Below are 15,142 nucleotides of genomic sequence, written 5' to 3'. Positions count from 1 at the left end.
GGGGCCCGCCCCTCTGCGCCGTGCTTTGCTGTGCTAGCAGGGCCGCAGCTGTGGTGCAGCATGCCGTGGCAGGACGTTGCCGCCCCGCCCTCCCTCTGTGCAAGCCCGGGGCCTGGCGGCACGAAGTGACGGGGCCGCCTCCCGAGCCCGGGGCCTCAGCGACAGCCCGGGCAGGACGGGCCTTGTCAAGCAGCACGGCGTCAAGTCTCGCGAGAACTCACGGCCAAGTCTCGCGAGGAGCGACCGAGCCGAGCCCACTCCGAGCCCCTTCCTTCGGCTCCTTCCGGCTCCGTCCGGCTCCCTCCGCCGTGCTCTGACGTCATCGCGTCGGCGGCGTGACCCCGGCGGGGTGAGAGGGCAGAGGTGCGCGAGGCGGAAGCGGCGCTCAGTCTCCGTTGGGCCGGGAGCGCGGCTCGGCGGGGCCCGCGGTGCCGGGCCCATGAGCGTGTCGCTGGTCGTGATCCGCCTGGAGCTGGCCGAGCTCTCCCCGCTGCCCGCCGGCTTCGCCTACAGCGCGGCCGGTGAGTCGGTGCCCCGGGGCCGGGCCCGGGAGCCCCTCGGCTGGGCGGGGGCCGGCGCTCCCATCCCGCTGTCCCCGCCTCAACGCTTTCTCCTCCTACGCAGCTCCGGAGATGGCCGCGGAGAGCAGCGGGGCAGTCCCGGCCTGCTTGGAAGGGAAGGGCCCCGGCGAGCGGGCTGCCATCCTGCACCAGCACCTGGGCCGCAGGGAGATGACCGACATCATCATCGAGACCATCCAGCCGCGGGCAGGTACCGGCACCGGGCCGGGCTGGGCTGGGCTGCCTCCCTGGGCTCCGGGCTTCTCCGTAGGGGGGGAACCTATCAGCAGCGCTGGCGTTAAGTTCCCCCGTGGGTGGGAAGTTTGAGGGCAGGAATTCAGATGTGCCAACGCTCGCTGCCATCGGAGGAGATGCGAGGGGTGGGGGTTGCACGGGCGGTGCCGGGCTCTTTTTAGTGGTGCCCGGCGACAGGACGCAGGGCAGTGGGCGCAAACTGGGACCTGGGCAGTGCCCTACAGACTTTGAGAGCGGCAGAGCTCTGGAACAAACTGCCCAGAGAGGGGGTTGAGTCTCCTCTGGAGATACTCAAAGCCTACTTGGATGCTTTCCTGTGCAACGTGCAGTAGGGCCCTTGCTTGAGGAGGGGCTGGACTGGGAGAGCTAGAGAGGTCCCTTCCAACCCCTGAAATTCTGTCATCCTGTGGAAACTGTCCTGGCTGCGCTGTGCTGATAGCACTACGTACTGGACCTCATCTGGCACAGCAGAGCTCTGAGCGTGTGGAGTGTTGTGTCAGGCTGTGCTTAGAGAACTGTGGGCATTTCTCACATGTAGTTTGTAATCAAAGCTTTTCTTTGGAAAGATGAAACAAAAGCTGCCGTGGAAGGAAGAAAGTCTTCAGAGGCTACATCTGCTGAGGACAAAACTAAACAGGACGATCAAAACAAAGAGCGCGAGGCTGCTCCCGACTCACCTTCAAAACAGCTCCCTGACCAGATTTCCTTCTTCAGCGGGAATCCATCGGTTGAAATTGTTCATGGCATTATGCATCTGTACAAAACAAAGTAAGAATGCTTGACTAATTGTAGCTCTAGTGGGAACGGCGCTCCTGAGTAACGAGGCCGTCCGGAAGGGCGAGGCAGTCACCCTGGGGCTGTGGCTCCTGAGCTGGCCGTGCAGGGACAAACAGGAAGGGTGACTTACACCCACAGTGCCACCAGCCTTGGGGTAAAGCTGGGGCTTGGGCTTGGGTCTTCTGGCTGTGGGCAGCACTTCTACAGGTAGCAGCTGTGCCAAGGAGCTGGAAGAACATGAGGTGAAAGGGGTCCCTAACAATGCAACTTCTGTACGGATCTCAGAGTTAGGTTGTAATCTCCAGGATCTTGGCTGCAGGCCTGGGGAGCTTCTCTGAAGTGGGAGCTTCCATTCTGTATTTCAGGGATTACAGTTCCACACTCTTCCCTTCTAATTGCATGAGAAATTCCATTTGAGGTCTTCCTGAAAGCTATCAGGAGACACAAAAGGAGCATTTGAAATAGCAGCAAATGTTGTTCATTTGTTCTAGGAGTAGTTCTGAGCATCTGTGGCTTGCCAGGTTCAACTGTTTCTTGGAAAAGAACAGATAACAAATAACTCCTGACAAAGCCATTGTTGACTGAAGCTGCCCACTTCAATATTTTGCTAGAGAGTAATAGTTTCATGTGGGCATCTTAGGCTCCTACCACAGCCTTCTCCTTTTTAGCATATACAAATCTGCAAAAGAGGATTTGAATCGGCAGCAAAATCATCCTAGTAACTGCAGTTGTTGGAAGTGTGATGTGCCCAGCTTTGTTCTCAGGGAAATGATGTGAGGCTGTGTAACTGCTGTCTTGCAGTAAGATGACCTCCCTAAAAGAAGACGTAAGGCGCAGCGCCATGCTGTGTATCCTCACTGTCCCTGCCACGATGACCAGTCACGACCTGATGAAGTTTGTGGCTTCCTTCTATGAAGTAATCGAGCACATGAAAATCATCCGAGACTCCACTCCCAACCAGTACATGGTGCTGATCAAGTTTAGCTCCCAGGTAAGAGCTGGAAGTCCCTTTGCCATAGAGGGGACTGCAGAGCCGAATAGCTGCTGTGTGGGAGGGCAGTCCTGTCCTGTTACCCAGCGCTTTCCTGGGGCTACTGACTGAGATTTATCCCATGGCTCATCCTGCAGATGAGCGTGTGTCATGTTCTGTCTCCCCTGTTTCTTGTTGGTAGGATATTTAAAAACTGTTAAGTGCAAATAGAGAAACCAATTCTGCCACCTTGGAGCATGTTCGCAGAGAGAGTGGCTTAGTGGCACTTTATCTACTAATACAGCCCAGGGGATGAATTGATCTCTGGATAACACAGGGTGCTGCTCACAGGTATTCCCCCACCAAGTCCTATGTGGACTCTCACCTGTCCCTTCCTTCCTGGGGATTTGAGAGAAGTTTAGGTCAGCTCTTCCCCAGCTGTGAGTGCTGCATGAGGTATTTCCCATGCCTGTTGTGTAAATGCAGTATTTGAATGCAGTCTGTGCTATTTGCAGCAGTTGCAAAGATGTGTTTTGCATACTGCTGTATAAAATGCAGTGGGCAAATACCTAGTGCTGAGCAGCCTTCCATCAAAACCATGAAGCTGTAATTGGTTCACCCTGAAATTCCAGTTACTTCAGAAACTTCCTGAAGCCCTGTTCCCCAGTGACCCCTAATGGCTGTCTCTACATGTAGCAAAATCAAATCTTGTGTGCCTTTGTGTGTCTGGCTCAAGTGACTAGGAGTAGGGGAATGTGGCACTCAGCTCATTTTTCTCAACGTGGTGTGATTGTTTGCCAGGTGAAAGGGAGTTCGCTGAGTGAAAATGGGTGGCATCTCTGATAGGTCTGGTTTTGGTTCTGCCTCTTCACCAGTGATTCTTGCAGATGCGTGCCTGAATTGTTCCTGGTGCAGTGGATCCTTTCCCACAGTTAAATTGTTCTCTTCTCCGACGCAAGTATCAGTGTCCTGCAACGTGACCCTCTGAAGTTTTTGCAAAGAAATCAAATTTGCTTTGCAAGTGCACTGAAATTGCTGACGAGAAGCAAAACAGATGCTAAAGGGAAATCCGTTATTCCTGCCGAATACTCAGATGTCAGAGCAGCCATCACTGCTGTCAGCTTCGCTTCTCATCTTCAAGTGGTAACGCTAAACCCAGTGCCAGGATGCGATGCCTGCTGGCAGGAGCTGGTTCTCTGAAATTTCTCCTCTGTTATTATGGGACCCGGTGGAGAGGAGAAGCAAGGATGCAGCAGATGTCTCCTCCTCTGTCTGTGTCGGCTGCAAGATTTTTCTTTTCAACAGCCTTCCCTTGTTTTGTGCACAGGCTGATGCAGATAGCTTTTACATGGCGTGCAACGGTCGGCAGTTCAACTCCATAGAGGAAGATGTTTGCCAGCTAGTGTATGTGGAAAGGGCTGAAGTCTTCAAATCGGAAGATGTAAGTTTTTATTTTGTTTTCTTTTCTTCTGGGCTTTAGGGAGTTCTAAAAGGATTACTTATTCTGAGCAGAACGCTTCAAGACGCGTTTAACTGCATTAATATGAAGCCTGTTTCCCATTCCAGTGTTGTTTCTACATGGAAAGGTTTGTTTGGTGATTTTTATAGGCTTCAAGCATCATCGTTGCAGCATCTCTGACCTAAACCTGTGAGGTGCAGTGATCTGGTGAATCCAGAAAACATCGTGGGGCTGTGGCAGCCTGAGCAGCCACCTCACCCTGTGCTGTGCTGAGGCTGTGCTCTGCTGAAGGCTGTGGATTGCTTTTTATCTTGGTCAATTTGTAACCGCTGCATAGACTCACAGGATTACTGTGTAGTGTTTCTGTACCTTAGTGCTGGTTGTAATGTGAGAGAAGTTTGACTTTCCATGCAGGTGCTTAATTTATGGTGATTGGAGGGTGCTGAGCAATTTGTCTCTGCTTGTTCTTTTGAAGGGGGCCAGCCTGCCTGTGATGGATCTGACAGAGCTCCCAAAGTGCACGGTGTGCCTGGAGAGGATGGATGAGTCTGTGAACGGGATTCTTACCACCCTGTGTAACCACAGCTTTCATAGCCAGTGTCTGCAGCGGTGGGAGGACACCACGTAAGAGGCTTTTCTTTATTTCCACATCAAAAACTCTGTTCTGAGTGTGGTGGCTATGTGCTGACAGGACTGGTTCTGCTCTTCACAGCGTGGGGGCAGGAATTACAGCAAGTCGTAATACTCTTGCTTTCCTATTAAGAGACTTGCAGGGAGAAATCTCCTAGCCAGAAGTAATTGAACAATGTTTCCCGTGGGCCTCACTGCTAAGGCAGCAGGGCAGCTGTACAGTAATGCAAATCATTTCTAAACATTGTAGGCTAAAAGGACAGAGACAAGCAGTATTGCATGCACACAGAGTCCTGTTTCACAGTCTTGTGTGTCTACTTGGTTAGTTTTCTTGGCACAGCTGAGGCTGTGCTGTAGGTGGATGTGCACAGCTGGCTGAAGTCCTTTTGGAAATGCTCTCCTTTTTGTGCTGCTGCAAACCCTTTCCTGGTTGCATCCTTCACATCCCCGTGGATGGGATTTCAGCATGTCTGAGCTCCAGACTGGCACACAGGTGCCTCTATCAATTGTACATGTCTTACATTTCTCTGGATGCTGTTTGCTGCTTTACAGTGCATCAGGCAATCGTAGCTACTGCAGCAGAGGGCTGCTGATCTTTGCTGTGTTTTCTTCTCTGTTACTGGAGCCTGATTCTGTGATAAAGAGTGAGGAAAATTTTAGCCCTAGTATGTCATTTCTGAGCTAAAATAACTGAACTTCTGTGGGATTCATCAGATCTGTAGCTGTTCAAGTTTATTGGCTTCTTTACCCCATAAATGGAAACCAGTTTAAATTTGAAGCAATGGAGCTTAGCCAGCGTAGGAGCAAAATCCAAAATAGCACTTAAATATCTGATACACAATTTAAGTAGAACTTATGCTCCTAGCCTAGGAAAATGGTAGAAGAAAATCGTTGTCCACTTTGCTTAGGTGCTGTGGAGACTGTAAGTGCCTGAATTTGTACAGAAAGCTTACTGCAATCTAGTTGTCTTCTCCCTTCCCTTGAATATTTCTGTAGCTTATCCAGCAGCTAATGAAAAATACATAAGCAGTCCTGGCAGCAGGATCCAGAGCCTGAGTTACTCTGCTCCCTGGTCCAGGCCCCAGGTGCTAGAAACTCAGGCTCTTTCTGGTCTTCGGTGTTCTGCCTCTTGCAGCACAGTGGTATTGTTCCAAAAGAAGTGGTGGGGTGCTTCTTATAGACGCTTTAGGATAGAGTTATGGGGTGTTCCTCCCAGAAGGGCTAAGCCTGAATCCACTGGGGTGGGGTGGAATCGAAGCACGAGCCTTCACCTCCTTAGGGATGTTCCAGTACTAAGCAGTGTTGTAAAGTGTAAGCACCTCTCTCTGTAGTTACCTTTCACAACAGCGTGCAGCTGCTGCATAAAGCTGCAGATAATGGAAAATATCCAGGAAATAGAGGGACAACAGGAAGTCAAAGTTTCTTTCTTGTATGACTGAACTGCCTTCGTTTAATGAGAAGGCTGTGGAGGAGCCCTGCTAGGATTGGATGTTGCTTTGTGCATACCACTCAGTAGAGCACTGACTCTGTTCCTGCCTTCTCTGCTGTCCTTGAAGACGAAGGTGCTTGTTATGATCAGGACTCTCAGCTGAAAATGTCAATTGGCAGTACTGTGGAGGAGCAGTGTTTGCACAGTGCTCCTTGCAGTGTTTGTGGCTGAGGCAGAGTGGTGTTTTCTGAACTCAGTTGTGACTCTTCCGCTTACTGGCAGAGGCTGAGGTCACTGCCAGCCCCGCTGATCCTTCTGGTAGATGTTCTCTACACCTGGACTGCAGCAAAACCAGATAAAATCTGAGACTACGAAATGGCTTTGGAAGAACAGTTACTTGTTCTTCTGTCATTTACTGACTTAACAACAATAGCCTTGTGGGGAATGGAGGCAAGTTCGAGGGGTGCATGGGAGCTGTAAGATACGTGCGCACGGGGAGCATCCCACAGCATAAGGCATTCACTTTGAACTCTTTGGCTCTGTTTTTAATTACCCTGATATTAAGATGGAGCTCTGTGTGTCTAATCTTGATGCTTATTGCCCTCTAGGTGTCCTGTCTGCAGATACTGCCAAACGCCCGAGCCAGTGGAAGAGAACAAGTGTTTTGAGTGTGGAGTTCAAGAAGTAAGTAGGTGGGTGGATGGTGAGTGAGATCTAGAGCAGATCTGACTGCATAGCTGCTCTGGTTGCTTTTAAGGTTAATTCTGTGGCTGCTTTCAGGTTGTTTTCACCAGTCAGTGGTGTATCTGCTTTCCTTTTGAGTTGGAATGGGTTCTGGGAAGGGATGTTACCTGCCAGGTTTCCTGCCCTGACAAATGCTTCCAGTTCTTAGAAAGCATTAGTACATCAGCTGATCAGTGCGTGTGATAGCGGGAGGCTGAAGTAACACGATGCTGCCTTCTGGTCTGTGCTCTTTGGCGCGTGCTTTGGTGCTCCTGTCAAGTTGCCATGTTCATTAATCAAGGCCCTTCTTCCATCTAAGCTTCTGGTAGTCTGTCAAGGTGCCTGGCATCTGCAGGCTCATAATTGGCATGGATGAGCAAGTACCTTCTTCTCTTTAGTATTCCAGCTGAGCAAAGCTTCCCAAAGAGGGGGAGAAGAGCAAACGCAGCTCGCTCTGTAAGGAAGTGGCTGGATGTGCGCAGCATCCGGAGCCCACTGGTGTCAGATGATGTTTTCTCAGAGCGCTGACGCTGCTGTGTGACAGTCTTGCACGGACAGAGCTTTGTCTTTCTTTTGACAGAACCTCTGGATCTGTTTGATATGTGGGCACATAGGCTGTGGCCGCTACGTGAGTCGCCATGCCTACAAGCACTTTGAGGAGACCCAGCACACCTATGCAATGCAGTTGACCAACCACAGAGTCTGGGACTATGCTGGAGGTAAGCACTCTGCCTTCCCCCCACTTGTTTGTAAAACAGCTTTTGGGACCCCATAGTGAAGAGCATTTGTGATGGTTTGCTTGCAGATTAAAGGGTTTGCATCTGTGCTAAAACCTTATCTCTTGGGAACATCCATCTCCTCTCTAATAGTAGTTTTTGTGGGTCTGTAGCATATGAAAGGTTCCATGATGAATTGGAGTGGTCGTGTATCCTCTGTAGAATGTGTTTGTTATTCCCTTTCCATCAATTTGCCTTGAGGTATGAGAGCAGGCTGTTGTAATAAATATCCGTAAGGTGCCTATGCAAAGTCTGTTAAATAACAAATACATCTGTTGTTGGCTTTCTGCCTTGCTAATACGCTGTTGCAGCAGTCTGCATAGTTAATTGTGCTGCATAAAGTATTTCTACTGGTGTCAACCTGGGTGTTCTTAAGCAAAAACTCCCTTTGGTTGAATTTTCTCTCTTCAGATAACTACGTCCACCGACTGGTTGCAAGTAAAACTGATGGGAAGATAGTTCAGTATGAGTGCGAGGGAGATATGTGTCAGGAAGAGAAAATTGATGCCTTACAATTAGAGGTAAATATTTTGGGTTGTTGAACTCCGCTTTGTGCTGCTTGTGGAAATGTTTCAAATCAGATATGAGTACAAGAAAGTGACATCAGCTTATGCAGCAGACTTGTTCTCTGCGTGTAGGCAATCATCTTCAGGCAGAAACAAGATATCTTTACTACTTTTTTTTTTTAAATCTCCTCTTGGCTCTGCAGAGCCAATGCAGCTGAGAGTAAGCTGGCTGCAGTTTCCTCCTGTGTTCACCAGTAGACTCATGATTAGCTGGTTATGCTGCTGCAAACATTGAGGTCATTTGAAAGAGAAACGGGTCCCAGTGTCCTGATGCACTTGCCAGACCCTTCCTGAAAGACCTGTGACTTGACTTAAAAGTCTGGGGTGGGTATGGAACTGTAATTTTGAGTAATTTTACTTGTGAACTGAGCAAGGATGTAGGAATCCATAGCTGTGTGCTTACTTTGGCTATCAAAGAAAGCTGACAGGCTTGTCTGACACCAGCCCTGTTCTGCTCCCTTCCCTTCAACAGTGATTTTCTGTGCCTGTTGGCCACCTTCTCCCACACTAACTAGAAGGGTAAAACAAAGTCTCATGCAAGTTTTCCCTCGCCAGTGATCTATTTTAAAGGAAGAGAAACTCAAATTACTGTTCCAGTGAGCAGATATACTGCAGCATGACTTCAGCCACATTAGACACAAGCCTATCTGTAGAAGAGAAGCCCACAGAGACCAGACTTTGTAAGCCTAGTGCTCAAATAAATATTTGTTTACTTGTTCCACGAATTTTCCATGTAACGTTTGGATGTGAAAACAGCCATTTTTAACCCTTTCTGCCAAGAGGTCAGTGCTGAAAGCATGTAGAAGATCTCTCTGTCTGGCTTATGAGATCTAAATGTTTGCAGAGAGAACGAATTTGGCAGTGCGTTTTGGCTCTCTGATATTACTTAGAGTATTCAGGGCTTTTTGTACATGTTTAATTCCACAGTGAATGCCTAACGTGCTGCTTCTTAGCCTGATGGTAAGAAATGATCACGTATTCCAACTATCTCGTAACTCATGTGCAGAACCAGGAGTGAAAAGATGGGATGTAAGGCATGTGTCCATGTTCAAATGCCAATGTAACATTGGAATGGGCCATACTTACAGGAGAACAGTGACTGTGAAGAGCTATGTGCAGCTGGGGATGCTTTGTCAAAGACTTTCTTTGAGTGAAGCCAGACATGTTCATTTACACTCCTCCTTTGGGCTTTGGGGTATAAATGGGGAACTCCCATTTGGAAGCCCTTGGGGTCTTAGACTCTCTTGGCAGAGATTATTGACACTTTTTTTTTTCCTGTGGAGTGTAAGATTTGGAGCCTTGTTTGTTAATACAATGAGGAAAAATCTGTTTTTGTAAGTAGATGGCACAGTGGTGGAACTTTGGCACAATTGTTGCTGTTGTGCTCTAAAGGCTTTACTTGATTTCGGAAAATTGAGGGGTTTGATTCTGAAATCAAATTGGTGCAACATATCTGCTGGATCTGCAGTTTGCACATATGTTCAGACTGCCCTCTATGCTTAATTTCGTTTGATTAAATTGATTTTCATATTGGAGCCCTTTGGGCTTCTTAATCAGCATAGCTACCCTTATGGAAAAGCTGACTGTTCTGTGTGTATCTTCTGTGTTTACAGTACTCATATTTGCTAACAAGCCAGCTGGAATCGCAAAGAATCTATTGGGAAAACAAGATTGTCCGAATAGAAAAGGATACAGCTGAGGAGGTGAGCTCTGCTCTCTCTGAGCATGTGTGGAACGCTGCTGGCACGGGGCCCTGGACACTGTTTAATGGGAGACTGAGCTGTTCGCTCTCACACAGCCTGAATGCTGCGTGGCGTGACCTCGCGTAGCCTGTTTCACTACCAGCTGAGAAAATTGGCTCCGAGACGTATTCCTTATCTGGATGCTCAGATCTAGCAATTTGCTGCTCAGTGGTGCAGAAGCAGGTAGATTGCCACTTAGATTTAAGGTTGATTTAAATGTGCTGCTCGGGAAACTGCAGCAGTGCTGGAAACGAGTCTGTGCTGCTGCAGGATCCCTGCTCGCTGATGCCATCACTCACACTGGCGCGTTTCTCTAGGGAAGGTTAGCGTTAGCAGGGACTGCATGACTTTAATTTGCTCGGCTGTCTTTCTACTCCAAATGCATATTGATTTGCCCTTTCCTTGTGATCCCCTGCCTCTCCTCATCGCCCATTGGGAGAAGTTCACAGTCTCCTCCTATAAAGCATTCTGTAGGCAGGACTGCTTCAAAATGTCACGAGCAAAAATCCAGAGAGAATATTTTAATGCTTTTCACTCTATGTAGATCCTTCCAACTAGGTTTAAAGTGAGTTGGGATTTAGGGCTGAGTCCTTATTTGAACTTTGTGCGTAACTTCTAATTAACCGTGTAGTATCTGCAGTTAAAGAGCATCCTAAATGCATAAATTATGACCATTGAAATAGTGGTCATTGACCTCGGTCTGAAGAACAGTCCCAGAAATCTGATGGATTTCTTGAGAAAAGGAAAAGCTATAGGAAAAACTGTCTTGTGAGTGACCGGGAAATGTGATCCACAAAGCAGCTGGAAAGTGAAACGTGTATATTGTGCATACTGAATGTGGTTCTGTGTTTAAAGACCCTTCCAGTTCTATTCATGGCACTCGCACCATGCAGGTCTCGTCTGGACCAGTGCCACAATGCAGTGTATTCCATTATCACTGCTCATGCTGCTTCCCCAAATTAACCATCAGCTGCATAAACATTCAGCGATGAAGGCTGGAAGGCTTAAAGCCTGTTCTGCATTGACTCGGGCATCAGCGAGGACGGCACGTGTGCTGACACTGACATTTATCCAGATTGATCCTCCAGGAAAGCGTTTTTCCTTCCAGTTCCTGTCTGCAGTACATGCAAGCATGCTTTGACATTAATAGAGGGGAAGCGTGCAGTTCCAGCTATAAATCTCCTTTAAGCCCTGTCTTAGAAGTTTAGATGTGTTCTGCGTGGTGCCTGCAGAGTGGGAGTGTGGTTCTCTTCAGCAGCAGCAATCTCTGGTTTTGAAGTAGAGAAGAGGAAACAAACGTATGTGTGTTTCTATTTGCGTTTTGCATGAGCAGGGTATTCATGTCAGTAGGTCACTGTCTTACGGCAGCATGCTGCTGAGTCAGTGCTGAGTAGAGTAGCGCGTTCATTTTCAGACTTTGCCCATACTTATTTGAGGTTTAGTTTAAAACGAGCAAGAACTCAGTGCTGTAAAGCTCTCAGTTGGAAATATAAGTTCAGTGACAAAGAACATCTGAGAGAATGGCTGAAGAAGTGCTTCATTAAGAAGATGAGAATCTGACGTTGCTTCTTTTCTTTTTCCACTTTTTTTGTTTCCTTATGAATGGGGTCTCTGGTGCACATTTGCAGATGGAGTTACTGTTCTGTATGAGCAGCTTCCACGGCAACGTGGTTCCTTGTTGGGGTGCTGCAAAGCATAATGCGGAGGGTCTTAAACAAAATTAAGCTTTCTGGTCTCAAAACTTTTGCTTACCTGGATGCAGTAATTGGTCAAAGTCTAGAAACCACACCAGAGAAATGAATGTCATAATGAAAGCGCGCAGGACTTTGATCTGTTTGAAATGCCTGTGTGTTTGTTTTTACAGATTAACAACATGAAGACCAAATTTAAAGAGACCATTGAGAAGTGTGACAGTCTGGAACAGAGGCTGAATGACTTGCTGAAAGAAAAGCAGTCTGTGGAAAGGAAGTGGGTACCGCTGCCAGGTTTAGTTCCATGCAGCCATTAACGCTCTGCTCGCTGACATCTCAAAAGAAAAAGTCTTCCTATTCCTGGGCGACTTTGAGCTATTTAAACTGTTATACTGAGAACCCCACTTATTTTTATAAAAAGCTGTAATTTCTGTAGGTGTTCACACATTGGAAGTGCCCGTTGAGTGGAACACAGCTTTGGGGCCCGTGGCTCTTTTGACACGGTCTGCATATTTAGCATTCAGCAATCCTTCCTCTGCCTGCTCAGAAGCAGATGCCAGTCTGTTCTGCAATTGGCGGATACAGCCCGAGAGAAGAAAGGCAGCCCCGCAGAGGCGTCTCACCCAGCACAGAAAAAAACACAGATGTTAGGAAGTGCCAGTTAAAGGATGTCAGGCGTGGAGGGCACATGGATCAGTGTGTTCCAGCTCCCTGGGTGGGACTTTGTGGTCTGTCCTTCCCAGCCCGCCAGGGCCCTACCTAAGTTCTGAGTGGTCTTGGGACTGGAGCAGCTCAGGAGACAGTTTCCCTAAGAACTGAAATAAAAGGGCTACAGTAATGTTTGATGTAGGTGTAATAGACTGCTTTCCTGACTTGTGTTCCTCTTTGTAAGGTGTTCTCAGCTGAACAACAAAGTGGCTAAGCTTTCCAATGAGCTGAAGGAGGAGCAAGAACTGAATAAGTGTTTGCGAGCGAATCAAGCCTTGCTTCAGAACAAGCTCAAGGAAGAAGAGAGAGTGTTAAAGGAAACCTGTGAGCAGAAGGACCTGCAAATCTCAGAGATCCAGGAGCAGTTGCGAGATGTCATGTTCTACCTAGAGACGCAACAGAAAATCAATCACCTCCCAGCTGAGACTCGGCAAGAGATTCAGGAAGGACAGATCAACATTGCGGTGGCTGCTTCTGCCAGCTCCTCCACGGGGGGCACGGGCAAGCCGTCTTCCAGGAGAGGCCGTGGCAAGAGGGGGAAATGAAGATCACGACACTGCTCCCACGCCGAATCTGGCCGTGCTTGTGGTAGGCCAGGCCCACCCCTCGGACTGCAGCTGGGAATGCCTAGTTCAGTAAAGCTCAGCTAGAAATTGTCTTCAGAGCTTCTCATAAAACCGGCTGCCAGTCACTGGAGGTGTCTGTGGTATTTAAAAGCATTTCACTGCACTGTTTAGCTATTTTTAGGCAGATCTTAATGACCATTTTGCCTTCCTACCTTCTTAAAGCCACTCCTGTCATGCATTTGACTTTCTTCTTGGAGGGTTTTCTGGGGTGGGTGGGTGTGCACATGTTGAACATTGCATTTCCTAAGGGGATACTGTGGAGTAGGCTAGGCCCGGTGTGTGAGGCTTCTTGAGTTCTTTTCCCATTTCCAGATTGAAAGTATTCTCAATTAATAAATTTTTATTTAAGAAACAATGTGAATTAGATTGTATACATCTCCTTTTAGCGTGTGCAGTCCAGACACTGCACAACAGTGCAGGAGTAGAACTCTGGAAGGTGTGGAGAACAAACCATCTTGGTGGTGTTAGACACTCAGTGAGTCCTCCAGGCTTGTGATCTGGGATATGAGACACTTTAAGGGACTTCACCGTGATCTGTTCCTTCATTTTAGAAATGGCCTGTGAAAGGACAATGCTTGCTGCCTTTGAGGCAGAAAGCATGGAAGGCCTTTTATTCTGGGACACGTTTAACACGGTTACTCCGTAGGCGTTTCTATAAATTAAATGGAGCCATCTTTGTGAAGATGGATGCACGCTGTATGTTAATGGCTGCCAGAGCATTAAGATCCTCCTGGACCGGGTGTGTGCATTCCCTCTTAGCTGCAATAGGAATACGTTGGCATCGGTTGCAGTGCTGCCCTCAGAACGAGGTGAGAATGACCAGCGCGGCGTTGTTGAAACCTCACTCCCTGCCTGCCTGCACCCAGCCTTCGTGCTGCCCACCTGCCCTGCGAGCAGACCCTCGCCGCTAGATGCAGCTGTTGTATCCAGTTACTGAGATCACTCAGCGCTGCCTCTTCTGCTCAGCAGTGTGGCTCTGCCCAAAACTTTGTCTGGCAAAACTTCTGTGTTGTTTGCACAGAAAGTATGTCACCTCTCTAAGGGAAATCTGTGGACAGATCTGTTTGGTTTTTCTTTTTTTTCTTCCACTTAGAATATATATATATATATCTCAGATTGGGCACTGGGGAAGGAACAGTTTTACCATGACTGGAGATGTGACTGTCCTGGTTGCTGTGTTGTGCTCAGCAGTCTGAGTGTTTCAGCACTAATCCTTTGCTAAAAGCAGCTGAGGGAGTCATGCCGTTGTCCTTTCAGACCATAGTATGATCTCTTTCCGTTGTTAGAACTGAGGAACAGCCTTGATCTCAGTCTGTAACACTGAAAATCAAGATCTGACTTGCTAGCTCCAAACTGGAACAAAGTAGTAAGACATCTAGTCCTAGAAGTTGTTCTTCTTGGCCAGGCAGAAAGAACGGGTTACAATAAATAGGATGACTCTCAGAAGGTGAGTCTTTACAATCTGCTTCCTGACTTTATTGACTGGAAGTGTTAAGCTTCCTCACTTTGAAATAGGCAGCGCTTGTTAGTGCACTCATTGCATCCTCTGCTTTGGTTTGAAGATCTGCCCCAACCATCTGGAACTCTGACCTTTTCTAACTTTGTAGCATGAATGTACACTAACTTTTCTAATGTGTGGATTGTACAACCAGGCCTCTGCCTTCTGTAAATTATTCTTAGGACTTAGAGATGTACAACGCAGCTTGCTCTCCTACAGAAACTATTTTATTTAAGATATATTTTTACACCATCTCAAGGTCTTCCAACCTTTTGCTGAAAGCTTGCTATGTGTAGAACACTAAGAAGCTGTACTGTATCTTGGAATTCATTTTCAAAAAATGTGGTTGGAAATTAAAACAGCGTGTGGTATGTTTGTGTGTGTGTTAGCTGGAAGTGGAGGGATGAGATGGCAGGGAAAGTGACAAAACGTGTGGCCTGTTCTTTTGGAGCCTTCTACTTGAAGGCAAAGCTGTCCAAACGAGCCTCTTGTCATGTTGGGGCTGGGAGGAAGTTTGGTTCAGCTGAGCAGTGGGTAAGGCAGTGTAGTCACCTCCAGCTTGGAACTGAGCAGCTTGTGCAGGGAAAGCAAGGGTTGTTGAATACTTCTGCGTTACATTAATTCATCTCCAGTCCTCCAGGAGTCCCCTCTCCTAAAATCTTGCCAGGGGTGGCTCCCTGCGTTGGGACTGTGTCCTGGCTGCAGGGCAGAAGCAGTGCTGATGTGATGCGA

At 47.9% G+C, this 15,142-nt stretch overlaps 1 protein-coding gene across 1 annotated transcript; it reads left to right on the top strand.

The window, feature by feature from the left end:
• Positions 284 to 14,781, top strand: BRAP (BRCA1 associated protein). Its single transcript, XM_021413389.1, has 12 exons — positions 284 to 521; positions 625 to 771; positions 1,382 to 1,583; positions 2,394 to 2,583; positions 3,890 to 4,003; positions 4,497 to 4,645; positions 6,689 to 6,764; positions 7,384 to 7,522; positions 7,991 to 8,100; positions 9,759 to 9,848; positions 11,752 to 11,855; positions 12,471 to 14,781. Exons 1-12 carry the CDS (start codon positions 440 to 442, stop codon positions 12,829 to 12,831), a joined length of 1,764 nt encoding a protein of 587 aa, XP_021269064.1. The 5' UTR covers positions 284 to 439; the 3' UTR covers positions 12,832 to 14,781.

Source organism: Numida meleagris, chromosome 14 (assembly GCF_002078875.1).
Source record: "Numida meleagris isolate 19003 breed g44 Domestic line chromosome 14, NumMel1.0, whole genome shotgun sequence".
Classification (NCBI taxonomy): Eukaryota; Metazoa; Chordata; class Aves; order Galliformes; family Numididae; genus Numida; species Numida meleagris.
This window is presented reverse-complemented; position numbering and strand designations above follow the sequence as displayed.